We start from the raw sequence: 19587 nt of genomic DNA on the forward strand, positions 1-19587 counted from the left end.
GGTGTTGGGGAGCAGAATAGCCCCCCTGTTATCCAGGAGGAAGCAGTGAGAGACCTGATGAGGCACTTAGATGTTCACAAGTCTGCAGGAACAGATGAGATCCACACTAGGGTGATGAGGGAGCTGGCAGATGAGCTTGCAAAGCCTCTCTCCACTGATCATTTACCATCAATCCTGGCTCAGTTGGGAGGCCCCAGATGACTGGAAGCTGACCAATGTGATGTCAAGAAAGGGGGGAGAGAAAGAGGATCCAGGAAACTACAGCCTGACCTTGGTGCCTGGCAAGATTATGGAACGGATCGTCATGTGGCACCTACAGGATGGCTGGGGGATCAGAACCAGCCAGCATGGGTTTAAGAGGGACACGGTCATGCCTGACCATCCTAATCTCCTTTTACAACCAAGGACCCACCTCATGAATGAAGGGAGGGTGGTGGATGTTGTCTACCTGGACTTGAGCAAAGCCTATGACACTGTCTCCACAGCATCCTCCTGGAAAAGCTGGCAGCCCAAGGCTTGGAGAGGTGCACTCCTCACTGGGTTAGAAATTGGCTGGATGGCTGGGCTCAGAGAGTGGTGGTGAACGGTGCCAGTCACAGTGGTGTCCTCTAGGTATCAGTGCTGGGGCCAGTCCTGTTTAACCTCTTCACTGATGATCTGGATGAAGGGATTGAGTCCACCATCAGTAAATTTGCAGATGACATCAAGCTGGAAACGTGTCAATCTGCTGGAGGATAGGAGGGCTCTGCAGATGGACCTGGACAGGCTGGATAGATGGGTCAAGTCCAGCAATACAAGGTTCAACAAGTCCAAGTGTGGAGTTTTGAACTTTGGCCACAACAACCCTTTGCATTGCTACAGGCTGGGGGCAGAGAGGCTGGACAGTGCCCAGGCAGAAGGGACCTGGGGGTGCTGGTGACAGCCAGCTGAACATGAGCCAGCAGTGTGCCCTGGGGGCCAAGAAGGCCAGCAGTATCCTGGCTTGGATCAGGAATAGCGAGGCTAGCAGGAGCAGGGAGCTCATTCTTCCCCTGCACTCGGCACTGGTGAGGCCAAACCTTGAGTGCTGTGTCCAGTTCTGGGCCCCTCAGTTTGGGAAGGATGTTGAGACACTTAACCATGTCCAGAGGAGGCAACAAGGCTGGTGAGGGGCTTGGAACACAAGCCCTATGAAGAATGGTTGAAGGAACTGGGGTTGTTCAGCCTGAGGAGGCTCAGGAGAGACTTTATCACTCTCTACAACTCCCTGAAAGGAGGCTGTAGTCAGGTGGGGGCTGGTCTCTTCTCCCAAGCAACCAGTGACAGAATGAGGACACATTTTTAAGCCATGCCAGGGGAAGTTTAGGTTAGATATCAGGAAAAATTCTTCACTGAAAGAGTGACTGGGCACTGGAATCATCTTCCCAGGGAGGTAATGGAGTCACCATCCCTGGAGATGTTTAAAAAAAGACTGGACATGGCACTCACTGCCAAGGCTTAGTTGATGAAGTGATGTTAGGTCATAGGTAGGACTTGATGATCTCAAAGGTCTTTTCCAACCTAGTTAATTCTGTGGTTCTGTGATCCCATTCCATTTTATTGTTTTTACTTTGGTGCAGAATTTCCTCTTTCTTTTTAAGCATTTCATTTTATCAATTTCTTCTCCTGTCCTTTTGTTTGACTTCATTTCCTGATTTTGGGATTTCAGTAATTATAATTTTGGCAAGCTTTAGTCCTTTTCACTGAACCTCATTTCATACCAATCCATTTCATTGTAGTAATTCCATTTCCAAATATTCTTTTCTTTATATTTCAATTGCATTTTGTTTTATCATATCGTCATTCCAGTGTTCCACTTTCTTCTCTGATTTCAAAATTTCATTTCCATTCATGAAATGAAATTCTTCATTTCATGAAAGAAAACAAAATCTTGTGAGTTCAATCAGGATAAATTTGGCAAGGTTTGGTCCTCTTACCTACACTTGATGTCATCCTATTCCATTTTATGGGAGGTGGCACCCCACTGTCAGCCAGTGTGATTGGATGTGAAAAGTGGCCATTTTCCATGGGAAGAAGAACTCATTTCCCCAGGGTCTGGGGGTCATGTCACAGGTGGTGTTGGGGGTTCCAAGAGCAGGCAGAGTCCTAGCTGATTGCAGCTTTGCTCTGGGAGAAATCCTGCGTTGTTTGTGAATCTAGGAGGTGGAACCCCAGTAGACTGGATACGAACAGTGGCCATTTTCCATGGGAAAAGCAGCTCATTTCCCCAGGATTCAGGGTGAACTCAGAGGTGGCCTTTGGTGCTCCAGTGGAAGCCAGAAATTTAGGTATTGACAGCTTTGGTCTGGGAAAAGTCCTGTTGTGTTCACAACTTTAGAAGGCAGCAGCATGCTTTAGGCCACTGTCTGCTTCTCATAAAATCCCATTGACTTTTATACTTTTATTGTTTTCACTTAATTGCAAAATTTTCTCTCTTTTAAAAGTATTTTATTTGATTAATTTAATCTCTTGTCTTTTTGTTTGATTTAATGTCCTGATTTTGGGGGTTTCAGTAAGTATAATTCTGCTATATTTTGGTCCTTTTCACTGTACTTCATTTCACTGCAATCCATTTGGTTTTAGTCACTCCATTTCTGAAATTCTTTTTTTTTTTTTTTAATTGTATTTTATTTCATCATATCTCCTTTCCAGAGTGTTTGTTACACTTTATTCTTTGATTTCAAGATTTCAAGTGCAGGGAAATGGACCAAATGTTGTCAAATGGATCCTCATATAAATCACAAGATTTCATTTCCTTTCATGAAATGAAGAATTTCCTTACATGAAAGGAAATAAAATGCTGAAGTCAGAGAACAAAGTAAACAAACTGACTGGGGTGAACTTCTAATAAAGTGAAATTCAGTTTAAAGAAATAAAATTCTGGAATGAAGTGATTGTAATCCAATGTAATGAGATTACATGAAGCACTCCCCTTTGCATGCCTTTTGTAGTTGCAATGTCCCTGGAGGTCTAGGCTTTATGGTACGCTATCACTTATAAGTACTTAATAAGTATAAGTAATTAAAGGTACATAACACAGATTAGTAATAGGCACTTTGGTGTCATCTCTGGCCCAGTTGATGCCGTAGAAAGCAGAATAGCTTAGGCAGGAAAGAGTAAGAATTTCCTGTCTAGATATTCTCATCATCTGATGGGATTCCAGGGGACATCAGGGACAGAAGGAGAGCTGACATCCTGTTATGAAGAGGAGGGCTCCAGAAGGAGCAATCTGGAGAAGAGAAGGGTCCACAACTTGGTGTGACTTGCAAGCAATAGCTGCCTTAGGCACTTAATTCCAAAAGAGGTTGAGATTTATGCAACCCCAAGAGAGTTGAGACTAATTTTACTTAATAATCTTAAAACATGGCCCTCAGAGCTGCATTTCCAGCTGTCCAGATTAGGTAACATTTTGTTTAACAAGATGTGTATTTTAGATCCAGTGCTTTAGGCTCCCATGTCTCCCATGCAATGTTACTGAATCCCCAGCTCTCTCCTGTGGGTCTGGCCATGCGAAAGTGAGCTCAAGAGTTATCTCAGGGGTGGTCACTTTTCCAAACAGCATCAATTTCCAGAAATTTTATCTAAATGTAACATGAAAACCTAAATTACTATAATTCTTTTAAAAATGGAAGTTACCCTGTCCTCTCTTTTACCTCCCCTTTTCATTCCTGGATTGCTCTCGAAGAATTACAGTAACAGGCAAATAAATCACTTCAGTTACAGATCTATAATTCAATCCTAACTTCTTTAGGAAGCCTAAGTATTCCACTTAGTATAAGGTAACGTAGGAAATGGAGTATAATGGCCATTAAAAATATGATCATAATGTGAATGGAGGATCACCTGCTTACAGTTATCTTGGGTCAGAGTAAGTGCAGATCAGAGAGTCAGCAGTACTGGAGGTAAGAGACAGATGTGCTGGCTCTTTCTGAAAGAAGACTAGAAGAAACAGCTTAAGCACCACGCAGCTGGCGAACACAAATGTTCACGTTTCTTAGACTGAGATGAGTCAGCCTGATCATCTCCTATAGATTAAAATGTAGCAAAGCCCATAAAAGCTGCCTCCTGTGCTCTGGCTGTGCATCCCTCAGTCTGGTTTTCCCTGGCCTGACCCTCTCGCATGGAATATGGGATGGTTTGGTTTGCAAGGGACTGTGAAGAGCACCCAGTTCCGATCCCTCTGCCATGGGCAGGGACACCTTCCACAAGACCAGGCTGCTCAAAGCCCCATCCAACCTGACCACGAACGCTTCCAGGGAACAGGCTTCTCTGGGAAACCTGTTCCAGTGCCCCACCACCTTCACAGTGAAGAATTTCTTCCCAAAATCTAATCCAAATCTAATCTAAATGTTGTCAGTTTATAGCCATTCACCCTTGTTCTAGCACTATATGCCTTTGTAAAAAGTCCTTCTGCTCTCTTGTGGCCGTCCTTTAAGTACTGGAAGTGCTCTAAGGTCTCCCTGGAGCCTTCTCTTCTCCAGGCTGAGCAGCTCCAGCTGTCTCAGCCTGTCTTCACAGGAGAGATGCTCCAGCCCTCTAAGAATCTTTGCGACCGTCCTCTGGACCTGCTCCAACACTTCCTTCTTTTATTGGGGCCCTAGAGCTCAGTATCCAGCAGCCGATCTTGGAAATGCAGGGAGGATATCCATTCTGCTGGTGAATTTACTTCACTGATGATTCCACCTTTTAAATTTTTTTTGTTGTTGTTTGGTTTGTCTTTTTTTTTTTTTTTTTTTTTTCCCCCGGTTCCATATCCATATAATCACCACTTCCCTGTACTCCCTACCCCTGCGGCACCCCAGCTCTCCGGCTCTGCCCTTGGCTGACTCTGCCTTGCGTGAGTGAGCAGCTCAGCCGCGCAGCTCGGTCTCCCTGGGGCTCTGCTTTTCCCTCCGGAGCCGTCCCCGGCAGGTGGAGGAGGCAGTCCGGCTCCAGCCGCCCGGTGTGTATGCGGGGAGCAGGCGGGGAGCACGGCGGGCTGGCCGGGCGGGACGCGGGGCCGGGCTGCGGGCGGGGGGGAGCGGCAGCCCCGAGCGGCTCCAGCACTGCCCACGGCGCTCCGAGGGGCAGTTCCAGCCTCTACCCACCCTCGACAGCCCCTCTTTCCACCGGCCCTTTAAGCCGCCGAGAAAGAAGGTTGTCCACCGCTAGGAGAAGGTTTTGGCAGCAGAACTTCTCGTTTTTCACTGTGGAATTTAGCACTCATTCGCTTTTTCCGCCCCCGCCTTGAGGCGGACAGGGATTACTACACTCTTTTTATGGGGGAAAAAAACTAGATCAGTGGGGTACAAAGTCCCCAAGAGTCACAAAGGTGTTGGAGGTGGGACTTGATAAGACAAGGCTGCATCTGCACCTGGCCTTTGAAGAGCTCGGTTTGTGGGGTTTCAGCAGTTCCTGGACTTCAGCACTTGAGGACCAAGTGTTTTGCTTTTGCAGACAGCCAGCAGTGCCCAAGTCTGGCAGGGCTGACAGGCCAGCATCTAATCTGGCTACATGGCATAGGTGTTCTAGCTCAGACCTAGCATAAAACACAGCAGTGTTGTAAAATGGAGCAGTGGACTGTTGCTGTATTTCTTTAATTCCGTGACTTACAGCTGGGAGCGTTCACCCAGGTCATGGGAGAGTTCAGTCCACAGATCTTTGCCCAAGGATGAATGAGACATATCTCTTCTGCTTAATTTGCAACAGGCTACTTTTGGCCTCCTCTGGCTTCCTTGTGAAGCTGTGTCATTATGTAAGAACTTTCAGAAGCTGAGTGAGGTGGTGAAAGACAGGAAGTAGAGGGCAGGGCAAGAAGGACCTCCAGAGTGTTCTCTGAGGGTTGAACACATGCATAATCAGAATATGGAAGCAGCCCAGAGCAGATCTTCCCTTTTCCTTCCCTTGGCCCCATACAAAGCATCTCCCAACCCGTTATTAGGCTGAAACGTATTTGATTTAGAGAATTTTGAACATTATTCACTCAGCTGGAAGAGATATAACAGAAGAGGAGAGTGCCTCCTGTCCAAAATAACCAATGCTTCCACAGGTAGTGGGTATGAGCGTGAAAAAAGGGTTTGGTGTTGCATTGTGAAGAAAATAGAGCTGACTGCAGCTGTTTTACTTGACAGATTAAATTGCTAAATAAAGACATAGCTGGCTTTCTCTCTGGAAAGACCTGGGTAGGGAGACAATTTAAAATATAACCTCCATGGGGATTTCTGTTTTGGCAATCCCTCAGTGTCTCACCACAGGTCTTTATGGATTCAGAAATCAGGTGCATGCTCTGGATGCACTGCATGCAGGGTGTAATTCAGTCTCCTGCTTCCACTCTAAATGCCTTCCCTGCAGCTCAGCCTGTGTTCTTCCTGGCTGGGTTGGAACTATCTTGTATAAGGGTAATCAGTAGATAAACAACTGATCTGGGATATAGGCAGGTGAGCCCTAGGACTCTCCTGCCATGCTGGGAGCCAATGGAACACCAAGAGCCTCCCATAGGAATGGTTTTAGGAAGGCTACCAGATACTTTTCCACCTTCTTCACTTGGTAGGTCTTCATTGCATCACAGGTTTGACAGTACAGAATTGAATTTTGTCAGCCATACTAGTGAGTGAAATTTTCACATTTTTCTCTTCTACCACCAAGAGCAAATTCAAATTCATTCAGATCTAAAGCCTATTTCAAATAAATTCAAACATCTCAATTCCAGGAAAGTCTGGTGCAGGTTTCTAATTTTACCTAAAAGCTGGGCAGATTTTGTCTCTCTTTGTATTATATTTATGGTCCTTTTGTCACTGGAGCAGCTTGTTGTCTTTTGATTGCTTTTTTAAAATGCATGTGCAAAAAAAATACTTGCAAAAGCGAACGTCTCTTTTACAATTTGTTCCATTTGGCTCCATACATTCAAGAATCTGTTTCCATACTTTTAAAACAAGTTTTTAATAAATAATGTGCCCAGATTTGATCCCAGAAGTGCAGGAGTGGTAACCATGTCATTCCCCCTCTGGCTGGTCACTGTTATTCATCTTTGCTGACTTCAGGCTACCAAACAATTACCACTGTTTTATGCCTGACAACTGTTTCACGGGCATGACAGCAATGATGAGCTTTATAAAAAGGTGAGACCTTTAAAAATAACTGTACAGAGCTGTGCTTGTGACCCCAGGAGTTGCAGTCTGAGTGCTGCTTCTCCACTTCGTCAAGAATTCACTGCTTCCTGAAGAATTTCTGTCTCATCTGTGAAAGCTGGCTTCCTGTAACTTAAAAACTTGACTGTCATTCCTAAGACTCCTTTCCTATTATCACTTTGATCTTTTCCAGGTGAGAGCTTAAATCCTGGCTGCTTCTAATTATCCTTCAAACAGAAAAAAGGAGCATTGTGTCCCTGGGCTAAATCCACTTTGTGAAAAACACAGTCCAAAGTTATAGCAAAGAGGGAAGGGAAACTAACAGGAAAGAGACTGTTTGTCCCCCAGGGTGGCTTCTAATGTAGACCAGGCAGTTCTCACATGACAGCTTTCATAAAATAAGGAAAACATGGGCTCAAGATGTGAGGTAAGGATACCTGAGTGGTGACTGTGACTGCCCACAGGTGGTTTGTGCAACTTTGAACGAGTGTCACTGCTGGAAAACAACAAGAGCAAAAAATTTGGCAAAACAAAAAAAACAAAACAAACAAAACAAACAAAAAACAACAACAACAACAAAAAAACCCACCAAACAAAAAACCCCCAAACCTCCAAATGAATCTTCACTGTCCTCTTCACTGAAGCCCTGCTTTGTTAGGACCTGGAAACTGGTTGTTGGTCCTCGTCTGAGGCCCAGCTGAGGTTCTTTCTGCCTTCATGGTGTCCTGTGACACACAGGGCAGAGCTGGGCTGTCCAGGGCTGGCTCCTGGGCCAGTGGCCAGTGCTGGGGCCTTGCTGGAACAAACCCAGCTGGCTGCTGGGCAGGGAAAAAGGAGCAGGCTGGCTCTGCTCAGCAGGGACACACTCAAAGCAGTGCTAGAGGCTAAAACCAGCTGAGCTGGGGCCAAAAGCTGAGATCTGGGGCTAGGGCACTCTCTCTCTGCCTATCCAATTTATTCCTCTCCTCCACAGAGTAGCCCAGAGCATGTTTTAGTCTTTATTTTCAAGTTTATTTTCCTATCCTTCTGGGGACTGCTCTCTTGTAAAGAACTCTTACACTATAATTAGTGGAATCACATCTGTCTTTGTGTGTTTGCATCTCATCATATAATCTGATGGGATAGCAAAACAAACAAATAAATACAAACAGGAAGTAGACCATTACACCCAAACCAGTACTGACTTTTATGGTCCTTCTGCTCTGTCAGGTCATTAAATGCCTTATTGCCTTATGCTTTTCTCCATCAATGATAGGAACTGTCACAGTGCTCAATTACATTGTAAGATGCTTCCTGATTTTAAGAAGAAATATGCTATATTTGGATTAAGCATCCTGACAACTTAAGGGAGAGGCTGAGGGGGTGGGATGGGGCACAATCATTAATCATCTGATGAATGAAATAGTTTCTTTTTTAGACCTTAATTGGCTAGAGGGGCCCCATGACAAAAAAGTTTACACTGCACAACTTTTTGTGAGCACAAATGCATATATTATGATGGCCTAAAGCCCAGGCAAAAGCTTGAAGCTTTATTTTTGTTTCACTAAGTTGATTTGATCTAATCAGATAACAGCAGAAATACAAATTTTCATTCATAGCAGTTGGCCTTATCTGACCAGTCTAAGAACAAAGGCTTACTATTTCTCAATATGTTTTTCAAGATCTTTTTTATGGCCTAAATAAATATTACAAACTCCTTGTCAGTAGGCTTTCTGTTAGATTAAAAGCAAAAAGATGCTCTTTGAAGGTCTTTGGGTTTGTTTCTTTTCTGAGAAATTTTACCAAGCACCAAATATGAATAGTCCTTCACAGTCAGTGAATATCATCAGCCTCTGGGAAAGATAATCATAATTTTTGCCATGAGTGAGGAAAGCATGAATGATACTAGGGCATCAGACAATGATGTTTTGTTCTGCACTTTCTCCAAGAAGTAGGAATGATTCTCATTTCCCTACAGAATTGTGACTTGGGAGTATAATGAGAAGACTGCACAAGAGAGACTCCTTTGGATGGCTGGAAGGCACCCAAGATCTGAAGAAGGAGATTGAGAGACATTTGTCTATTCATGTGAATTTTCATGGGGTTTAGGCAGCAATTGCACAGCAACTTTTCCAGTGCATTTTTGTAGGGGGTGTGGAAAGGGGAGCAGCAAGTGCTTTCTAAATCTCCATGAGACAGTTGCTACTCTGGCATGAATAGCAAAAAGAGACAGTCTAAGCCCTTCTTTTCAGCTTTAGTCCAGGCTCTGCTTACTGACAGTCTCTCTGGGTGTCCTCAGGCAGGACCACTTTCCCCCTTCCCTTTACTGCTTACCCTTTCCAACATCTGTGCAGTAGAAGGAAACAAAATCTCACATGCTGGGCTCTGGTTCTCTGAACTTCAGTGCTCCAGTTTTCAATAATGAAATTCTAAATAATTGACAGGACAAGACAATATAGACTCAAGCTCCACCAGGGAGGTTCAGGTTGGACATCAGGAAGAATTTTTTCACTGAAAGGGTATTTAGACATTGGGAGAGGGAGCCCAGGGAAGCAGTGGAGTCACCATCCCTGGAAGTGTTCAAGAAACAGCTGGACTTGGCAATCAGTGATACATTTTAGTTGGCATGGTGGTGTTTGGTCAAGGGTTGGACTTGGTGATCTTGGTATTCCAACCTTAAAGATTCTGTGACTCTATGATTCTGTGAATTAAACATTTACACATCCCTTCATCTCCATGTCCCTGCATAGACACATAATTGAATGGGGTGAACCTCATTTTGTGGGAAGAGTGTTCTTCCCAAAAGGTTTTACATGCTAACGTACAGTGGTGAAGGGTTGCAAAAACTGCTACATGATGGGATTATGATAAATTGTGAGTCTTTGCTGTCTTCATGAGAGCAGTAAGAGACATTTCTTACTGCCAGCATCCCGCTGCTGCCCGTGGATTCAGGGGATGAGGTCATAACTTAGGCAGAAAGGGAGCAAAGAGTTTACAAATGAAATCTTGCTTGTCGCTAAGCCAGAGAAAAATTGGAGTGTAACAATGGCTAAAAGATTGTTACATGTTTTTTTAGCTTACAAGAATGTGGAAAAGCAGGTCAATGTAAAAGAAATTATGTCCAAAAATATTTCCCTGTTTTCTTATATTCCCATAACAAAAATAAAACTACATTTTAAAATTTAAAAACAACATTTTCTGATTCTTGCTCCCTAAACATTCTGAACTTTTTCTTGCTGTCTGTTGTACACATATCCATTAAATATTGACTTTCAAAGTATTTACTCTTTGTCACTGCTTTTGATGATGCTGTGATTTTGCCCAAACTTTAAAAGCAGCCATCTCATCTGGGATGAAAATGTAAATGTCTGAAAGATAAATGTAATTTAAAATTATTTGTGCTAAACACTTCATATCAAGGTGTCAAGAAGAAGCAATATAATAGTTATTGAATATTAAAAGGCTAACTTGGTGTTTTGTCTTCATGGCTCAAGCAAAGAGAGAAGTAAATAAGTAAACAAGATCTACTGTATGTTTAGCTGTGTCTTTTTTAATAACTTACAATATTCTGTAGTCACAACAAACGCCATGTAGTTTACTGCTTACAAAGTCCCCTTTAAAAGTGCATGCTAGGTCAAAAAAGAGGTTTGTAAGTACAATTATTTTTTAGTACTTGGAATTATTCCCCATAGAAGAAGTTAACATTTCTTCTTTTTTTTCTAAAGTACAGTACACAGACAAGGCCTTTAGGGCTAATAAATTGCTCTGCTCTTTACTATGCTCAATAAAAGAGAATTTTGATGTTCACTGCCTGCAATTTGATTTCCTTTGCGGCACAGCCTAAATTCCTTAGTGAGACAAAACACAAATGAAGTTTGAATGCCAGGGCTTCAGAAATCAACTCTTATCATACATCCCTAATCTCTTTTACTTTCAAGGATCAGAGCTTGTCTCAAGCACATGAGATTGTCTTAAAAATGACAAGATCACTATTTTAAGTTGTGAGCTATGTGGGTTTCCCACTTAGTGTTTGAGCCTCTAGGGTGAAAATTCACAGACTCACTCCAGTGGTCAAAGCTGCTACAAGTGAAGGTTTTAATATAATCAGATGACTTGGACAACATCACCAAATATGTTTGATACAGTGGGATCATGTCAGATATGAGACTGGATTGTACTGTAGTATCCTTGTATTTCTATGGAGCAGGTAGTCTCTAAAAATTGTCTGGATCTTTCCTTTGGTATTTGCAGTGGGAATGTCATAGTGGCTTCTACTGACATACTTTCTGATTTCCCAGGAATCCCCTTGTATGGCAGCAATAAGCCTAATTTTAATTTAATTTAATGATGCAGTATTCTGCAGAAAATTTTGTACTTGTCCTTTAAAGAGGGAGGCATGCTCAAATCAGAACAGTAATCGTTCAAAGCCCCACTTTTTTCCCTCTCTGAAGTAGATTTACCTTGCAGACATTAGTTGGCCGCTGGGGGTTTGGTTCTACAAGAATTCACACTTAACAATCTTTAAGCAGATTGTGCTGGAGGACACAAAAATTCACCCATTGGGTCTTTATTTCATTTCAATAAATGCTTGGCTAAAAGCAGAAGCAGATGGATGCAATCTTAGTTAGAATGTTGGGAGTTATTTTAGAGTACACTACACAAACAACTACTTTAGGGCTAATAATTTGCTCTGTTCTTTACCATGCTCAATAAATCGACCTTCCTTGCTTTGAAGAGGTTTTTGTCTAAGATAGAGAGGGTGACAGGCAGACAGATGGCATAATGCAAGGAAAATACAGAGTGGGAATAAATGGATTCATCAGCAAGCTGCATAAATTCTATGCAGCTGTCTCAGTTTAGGGCAAATTTGGGAGGAGACTTTTGAAGGGGTCCCTCCAGAAAGCAAATTCAAGTGTCTCTTTTCCCTATCTCTTCAGGAGACATAACTTTCCTTCAAGAAACGTGGAAAAAATTGTTTATTTACCAAGCAAAGTGTTCACAAACATGAGAAAATGAGTAATACTAAACAATGGAACCTTTAATTTTTCAGTTTTGAAGAGATGGCAAATTTAGAGAGATTTTTCATAGGGTGTAGCTCAGCTTGCTCAGTCTCTTATCAGTCCTTATCAGAAAAAGGAAAACCACAATTTTTGTATAAGTTAGGAATTTACAGTTTGGGAAATGTAGTTTTTCATAAAACATGAAATCTTGGAGCACAGTTTTAGGTTACTGCTATTTTTTTTTTCTTTCTGTCACTGGTAGTCTCATTCCTGCTACACTTTCAAATCTATTTCCAGCTGTTTCCAGAACAGTTGCACATTGTCAGATTACCCTGAGGCTCAAGGAGTCCCAAAAGATGTTAAAAAACTCATGGCTGTTAAGCATGAATGACATGTGACAACTCTGTGTGACAACAATCTGAATTCCAAACAGGTGATTGTCCAAACAAGGAGAGAACTCAAGGAAAAAGTGGCTTTTTGCCTGCTCTGTTGAGATGACTGGGTGCCTGCACTTTACTTGGACAATCCAAACTGTTTTAGTCTTTTTGGAAAAGCTAATTAAGGAGTGAAGCTAATACACCAGCATTACCAGTTCCATGGTGTAGATTAAAAAGCCAGGCCAAGATTTTTACTCTTACCTGGTGGGTTTTAAGGAACATAAAGGAGAGTTATATTTTAGGTCGTAGGAGGTCCTCACATCTTTTTGGGATGCGTTTTCTGACCAAACAGCCTATCAGGTGATGCTTGTTAGACTTCAGAGAAAGGATAAATCCCAAATCACAAGTCATTTTTAGGGTGACATTAGTCCTCTCTTCTACAGCTGTTAAAAATGTGCTCTGAGACTCACTGCAAAGACAACCAACTGCAGAACTAATTCTCACTATTGCTTTTTTTTCACATAGGTTCATGATGTTGTGCCATCAGCTCCTCCTTGTCTTTGGCCTGTCTCTGGCTAGTGGGGTGTGTGCATCTAGAAGGTGCTACTCAGAAGACCAAGTCTCTATATATTTATTCTGCAACCTCACAGATGTTCCACCTGTGCCAAATGATACAATGAAGCTTTTCCTAACTTACAACTTTATCAGACAAGTGACTGTGACTTCGTTTCCACTGCTGGAGCACTTGTTGCTGCTGGAACTCGGAACCCAGTTTGTCCATCCTGTTACCATAGGAAAAGGAGCGTTCAGGAACCTGCCAAACCTTTGTATCTTAGACTTGGGAGACAATAAGGTTCTTCAGCTGGATCTTGATGCTTTTGTGGGCTTGCCAAGCCTGACTGTCCTCCGTCTGTTTCACAACTACCTTGGAGACTCCATCCTGGAAGAACGTTACTTTCAAGATTTGAGGTCATTAGAAGAATTGGATCTTTCAGCAAATGAAATCACAAAACTTCATCCTCATCCCTTATTTTATAATCTAACAGCCTTGAAAAGTGTGAACCTGAAATTCAACAAGATATCCAACTTCTGCCAAACCAATCTTACCAGCTTCCAAGGAAAGCACTTTTTATATTTTAACCTCGGTTCTAATCATTTGTACAAGACAGAACGTGTGGCCTGGGCCAGCTGCCCCAATCCTTTTAAAGATATTACATTTAGCTTACTAGACCTTAGTGACAATGGCTGGAGCACAGAGAGAGTCCAGTATCTCTCTACAGCCATTAAAGGGACTCAAATCAGTTATTTAATATTTAGCACTCATATAATGGGTTCGGGATTTGGCTTTGATAACTTAAAAAATCCAGATATTTCTACTTTTGCAGGACTAGGAAGAAGTAATCTTAATTTCTTTGATATTTCACATGGTTACATTTTCTCTCTCAATTCTTTAATCTTTCAAAGTCTTGGTAATCTGGAATCACTAAACCTTTCCAAAAACAAGATAAACCAAATCCAAAGACAAGCATTTTTTGGCTTGGGCAACCTAAAAACTCTCAACCTCTCAAGTAACCTTTTGGGTGAGTTGTATGATCATACTTTTGAGGGTCTACGTGGTGTAATGCATATTTATTTACAGCAAAATCATATTGGGATGATTGGTGACAAATCATTCAGGCAGTTAGTAAATCTGAAAATAATTGATCTCCGAGATAATGCCATTAAAAGACTCCCTTCCTTTCCACATCTGACCTCTGCATTTTTAGGTGACAATAAGCTAATGTCTGTAGCTGATGGGGCAATAACTGCAACACACCTCGAATTAGAAAGAAATTGGTTGTCCAACCTAGGTGACCTGTATATTCTTTTCCAAATTCCAGATCTGCAGTATATCTTCTTAAAACACAACCGGTTCTCTGACTGTGTGAAGAGTGCTAATGTTATAGAAAACAATCAGTTAATATACATGGATCTAGGTGGAAATATGTTACAGCTGGTGTGGGAGAGAGATTTATGTTTGGATGTGTTTGGGGCACTGCCCAAACTTCAAGTTCTACATCTGAATAACAACTACCTTAGTGCTCTTCCACTGGAGATTTTTAGAGGTCTAACATCTCTTAAAAGACTTAACCTGGCTTCTAACATGTTGTCTCATCTTTCTCCTGGGCTTTTCCCGCAAAGCCTAAGAAACCTAAACTTATCTGGAAACCAGCTTTTTTCCCCTGAGCCTGAAGTCTTTATGACTTTGAGTATTCTGGATATAACACATAATAATTATGTCTGTGATTGTGCTTTAAAGAGCCTGCTAGTGTGGCTGAATGAAACCAATGTGACCCTGGCTGGCTCCCCCTCTGACAGGTACTGTGTGTACCCCCCTGCCTTTGAAGGCTTACCCCTGTCATATCTGACATACGATGATTGTGATGAAGATGAACTCCAGCAGACACTCAGATGCTCACTGTTCATCTTCTTCTTGGTCATTCTTCTCGTGTTTATGGTGGCAGCCATCATTTTCACCCGCTGCCGGGGGATTTGTTTCGTCTGGTATAAAACCATCGCCAAAAGACTGATAGACAACCAGCGACGAGTAGCAGATAAAAGTGAATACAAATATGATGCATATCTGTGCTACAACAAAAATGACTTTGAATGGGTCCAGAATTCTTTGCTAAAGCACCTGGATTCGCAGTATTTTGATAAAAACAGATTTACCTTGTGTTTTGAGGAAAGAGATTTCTTGCCTGGGGAAGAACATATCAACAATATTCGTGATGCCATTTGGAACAGCAGGAAAACAATCTGCATTGTGACCAAGCAGTTTCTCAAAGATGGGTGGTGTGTGGAAGCCTTTAATTTTGCCCAGAGCAGGTACTTCTGCGATCTGAAGGATGTCCTCATTATGATAGTGGTTGGGTCACTTTCTCAGTATCAACTGATGAAACACAAACCAATCCGAAACTTCTTACAAAGGAGCCAGTATTTGCGGTGGCCTGAAGATTATCAAGATGTAGACTGGTTTTTAGATAACCTTTCTTGCCAAATTCTGAAGGAAAAAATAGTGCAGAGGAAAACCAGTGGTATAGAGCTGCAGCCTATAGCAACTGTCTCACATTGACTGTGTGAGTTCCTGGCAAGCAGCCCATTTCCAACTGTGCCGTGGCAGGAATAAACAGAAGTTGGCTTCATCTTTCCTTGAAAAGACATGCAGAACAATAACTGTTTCGGTGTAAATCCCTCAGAACACAGAGACAAAGCAACCAGCAGATTTATGAACGTGCAATTGTTTGACTACATCATGCATTTTCAGAAGAATTGAATGAATCACAGATGCTTCACATTTTGGATGCATCTTCAGGCACTTTAGTCCTGATTTTTGGAGTAATGCTTAATGGTCTGTTTCAGCTACAGAAGGATGCTCATGGTTATTTTTTTCAAAGGCAGCCCATGGTACTGTCCAGGAGTGACGAAAAATGCTCTCAGGCGCTGCCAAACCTGTTCATTGTGGTTCCTGGACTACTTAATTCTTGCTGCACTGGTAATTTTTCATGTTCTGTTTCACAGTACAATCATTGTTTTGCACCTTTATGCTTTATACTGGTGTAACACAGATTTCATTTGTTTATTTTCTTCTCAATTAACCTCAGCTCAGTTGGAACATACAAACTTTGGACTCCATTCATGCCCTTCCCCTCCACCAACTTCTCTGCTTGGTGGTCTAACTACAGTCATGGTCTACAACATTTGCTACTTTTTCAGCTTTGGTGCTTTTTCACTTGACTTGCTTCCTGCCCTGCAGAGAGGAACCAGTGTTCCTTTTGGATTTGAAACAAGCCTGAGCTTGGAAAGGAAACAAGAAACTACCTCAGGAGCTGTGCAGGCTGTACCCTGGTGACAGGGCTTTTGCATTCTGGGAGTGGGAAATACACTTTTACTTTGTAGTTGTCCAGTGTAATTTGGGTTGTCCTCAGCACATCCTGTGTGCTCATCAGTTCTAAGGTGTTTTCTTGCTTCTGTTTAAATGTTTTTTCTAGAGACATTAATTCTTGCCTCTCTCTTACTTCTCTAATTATTTTACCACTGTCTGCTCAGGTATGTCTTCAAGGGGTTGTTTGGGGTCATTTTAATAAAAGTCTGACTCAGTGTCCACTGTTACAGAACCTGCACCTATTATTTTGATTGTGACAAACTCCTTGAGAGCACTGTTCACCTCTGCGCATTTACTCAACGAAAGCTTACTGAAATAATCTCAGTGTGGTCTCAGTGAGATTTTTTGCAGTAGTGAGGAGGCAGGAATGGGTGGTTTTATAAGTTGTCTGCCTCGACCTTAGCTGCAAACAAATAACATCATCTTAACTGTTTCGATAGAGATGAAAGAGTGTAATCCACTTTGTGTGAATGTAGTTGCTGGAATATAGATGTGCCTGTGGCTGATCTAATTTACTCTCAGCACAGTATAGACGATTTCTATTGATAAAATTACTACAGCAAAATATCTCTTCATTCTCAGTAAGTGTAGTCATTCAGGAAGGCAAAAAGAGCTAAACCTTGGGATGTTTTCCAGGCAGCACGGGACACGGGGTTGCAATGAAAGAAGGGATTGACTATGCTGGTGGAGCCCTGGGTGTCGCTGTTGGCTCAGGTAACAGCCCGGCTTTCCTGAGCCCCTGCAGGGCTGCTGCAGCTGCTGGCAGGAGGGGAAAACCCTGCTGCAAGGACAGGGCTGGGAAAGCGCCAGCAGCCCTGGCTCCCCAGAGCCCCCTGTGAGCCGTCAGAAAAGCCACCACAGGCATTTCAGCTCCCTGCATTTCTTATATTTCTCTAAAAATGTCCAACTCTTTCTCCTTCTGCCCCGTCAACCAGTGCAGATATTTATGGGCATCCTTTAAATGCAGAGGCTGTACCAGGGAGTATTTCAAATAAAACCCACTGGCAGATAGCCAAAGCAGGAATGAATCTGTACAGCAAAGATCATCTGCAGGTCCAGGTGCTTAGTCTAGGGATCTGTGCATGGTATAAGAGCTGGGCATTTAAAAGCACCCTTAAGAAATTATATTTTAATGAGTATCACAAGATATTTTGGTCAAGTTTTAGAGCCCTCTCCGCTTAGGACCTTACTGTGTATTTACAAGATACTCCTGTCACTTCAGATGCTTAAAACTTTCTCCTGATAACCTGTGTATGCAGGAATGACAAGTAGGAGATGGCTTAAACCAAGGCTTTTCCATTTCATCTGAAAAGCTTCTGTCTATTTCATGCTTATGCCGCTGGTGGGAGGTGGCTACATAAGGTTTGCATGTACTTCAGGCTTTGGAAAGGTCTGACTTTTTACATGGAGGTTTTAATAAAACCCTTGGATGAAATTTCATTGTCTGCCTCTATCCTTAAAAAACAATTTCAAAACTTAAAGAGACAACACCTGTGCTGAAAGAGGATGGAAAAACTTCTGCCACTTCTAAGGCAACTTAGAAATGAAGAATTAGTCCAGCCTCCATCTTGAAAATTCTATTACAAGGGGTCCACAAAAAGTAGCAAAAGGATTTTTGGAGAACATGGTACTGAATCCTTCCTGACTCGAGTGGTTGCAGGCAAATGAATAACTGCAGTGTCAAATTTTAAAGAGATCCAAAATAAATTTATTTTTTACTCTTTGTGAAGCCATTCCAAGCCCGAGACTCTCAGAACACATACAGTTGGTACAGCCTGTCCTATATGATGAAAAATTGCCTTCAAATAGATCACATGGCCCTGATCACCACCTCTGTAGAGTCAGCTATCTTAAATGACACAGCCTGGGGAATTGTTGAGAAAGGACTTGTGCTGACTTTATACTCCTCTGCTCAGCAGGAACCACAAAAGCATCCTGTACAAAAGTGGAGAATGACTATGCTTGATCAATTCAGACCATAAATTGAGCCTCAACCTCATAACTATTGATCGGATTTCCTTCAGGCTCACTGGGAACATTACTGCTCTATCAGAATTTTATGGCTCCTTAGTTAAGGATACTCTCATCATTTTTACTCACCTTCCTCAGTAAAAAACATTAACTTGTTGGAGAGGGTCCAGAATAGGGTATGAAGTGTGGCACTGGCTCTAAAGCAAGCTATTCAGGGGGAAGCTGGTGAATGTATTCACAGTAGCAGCACAGGGAAGGACAGTGACTCAGTGCCCCACAGTATCAGCTCAGATATAAAATAGAAAAGCCCAGTCCTACCATTGCAACATATATTATAAACACTAATTGGTCAAATGGGCCGTGCTGTTCAACAATGACATCTATCCAGCCTCTCAGAGTCCAAGGATTGCAAGGGCTCCTCCTTGAAATCCAGGCACTCAGGACCAGAATCCAGATTCTACACACATGTCCCTATGGAAACTAGCAGAAGCAAACAATTGTACATATTATTTCACATTTTACATCATCATCATTATTATTATTATTATTATTATTATTATTATTATTATTATTATTATTATTATTATTATTTCCCACACAGTGAAATCAGGTATCCCCTCCCATCTGACATGCACAGTATTCTCAGTGAAGTCCAATTATACTTGTTAATCCCTATCATGTTGTTAGGGAATCCAACAGTATCCTGTTGTTAATTAACAAGGTGATCTAACTACTGACAGTGTCCAGCACTGCTCCCACCCCAACACCTGCGTGGAGAGCACAAGCACAGATACCGAGAGCTCAGTCTCAAGAGGGCCACTCCTACACACATTGCCCAGAAACACTCTGCCTTCAATTTTCTTGTGTCACATCATTAACTCAGCTCGTTTGCTGACTTCTGGGTCTTTTTTCAGCATGACATCTCTCCTTCTCCCTGCCAGTGACCATCTGCATTTCAGATCATTGGACCCCACCGTCTCAATTTCATGTGGTGCCCATTATTTTACAACGGCTTTAACATGTTCTCTTCTTGCTGGAGCTGCAGCCCAGTTAAATCACAAAGCAAGGCCCATGCCTGGGAAAATACAGATGGAGAGCAGGACACAGCTGAGCGTGTGGTTGCTGAAGCTTCACATGTGAATCTCTGGATTTGCATAAAGTTGGGAAGTTGGGTTGGGTTCCATGAGAAGTGCAAACAAGGAGCAAGCAAC

General features: G+C 42.4%; 1 protein-coding gene across 1 annotated transcript; it reads left to right on the plus strand.

Moving 5' to 3' along the window:
* The first annotated feature begins 4825 nt into the window (after positions 1-4825).
* Positions 4826-17672, plus strand: TLR5 (toll like receptor 5). The gene is made up of 2 exons (XM_014252836.2): positions 4826-4960; positions 13006-17672. Exon 2 carries the CDS (start codon positions 13010-13012, stop codon positions 15593-15595), a length of 2586 nt encoding a protein of 861 aa, XP_014108311.2. The 5' UTR covers positions 4826-4960; positions 13006-13009; the 3' UTR covers positions 15596-17672.
* The last annotated feature ends 1915 nt before the right edge of the window (positions 17673-19587 follow it).

Source organism: Pseudopodoces humilis, chromosome 3 (genome assembly GCF_049639895.1).
Source record: "Pseudopodoces humilis isolate 2021_Gansu_Grassland_sample_001 chromosome 3, ASM4963989v1, whole genome shotgun sequence".
In the NCBI taxonomy this organism is placed as follows: domain Eukaryota; kingdom Metazoa; phylum Chordata; class Aves; order Passeriformes; family Paridae; genus Pseudopodoces; species Pseudopodoces humilis.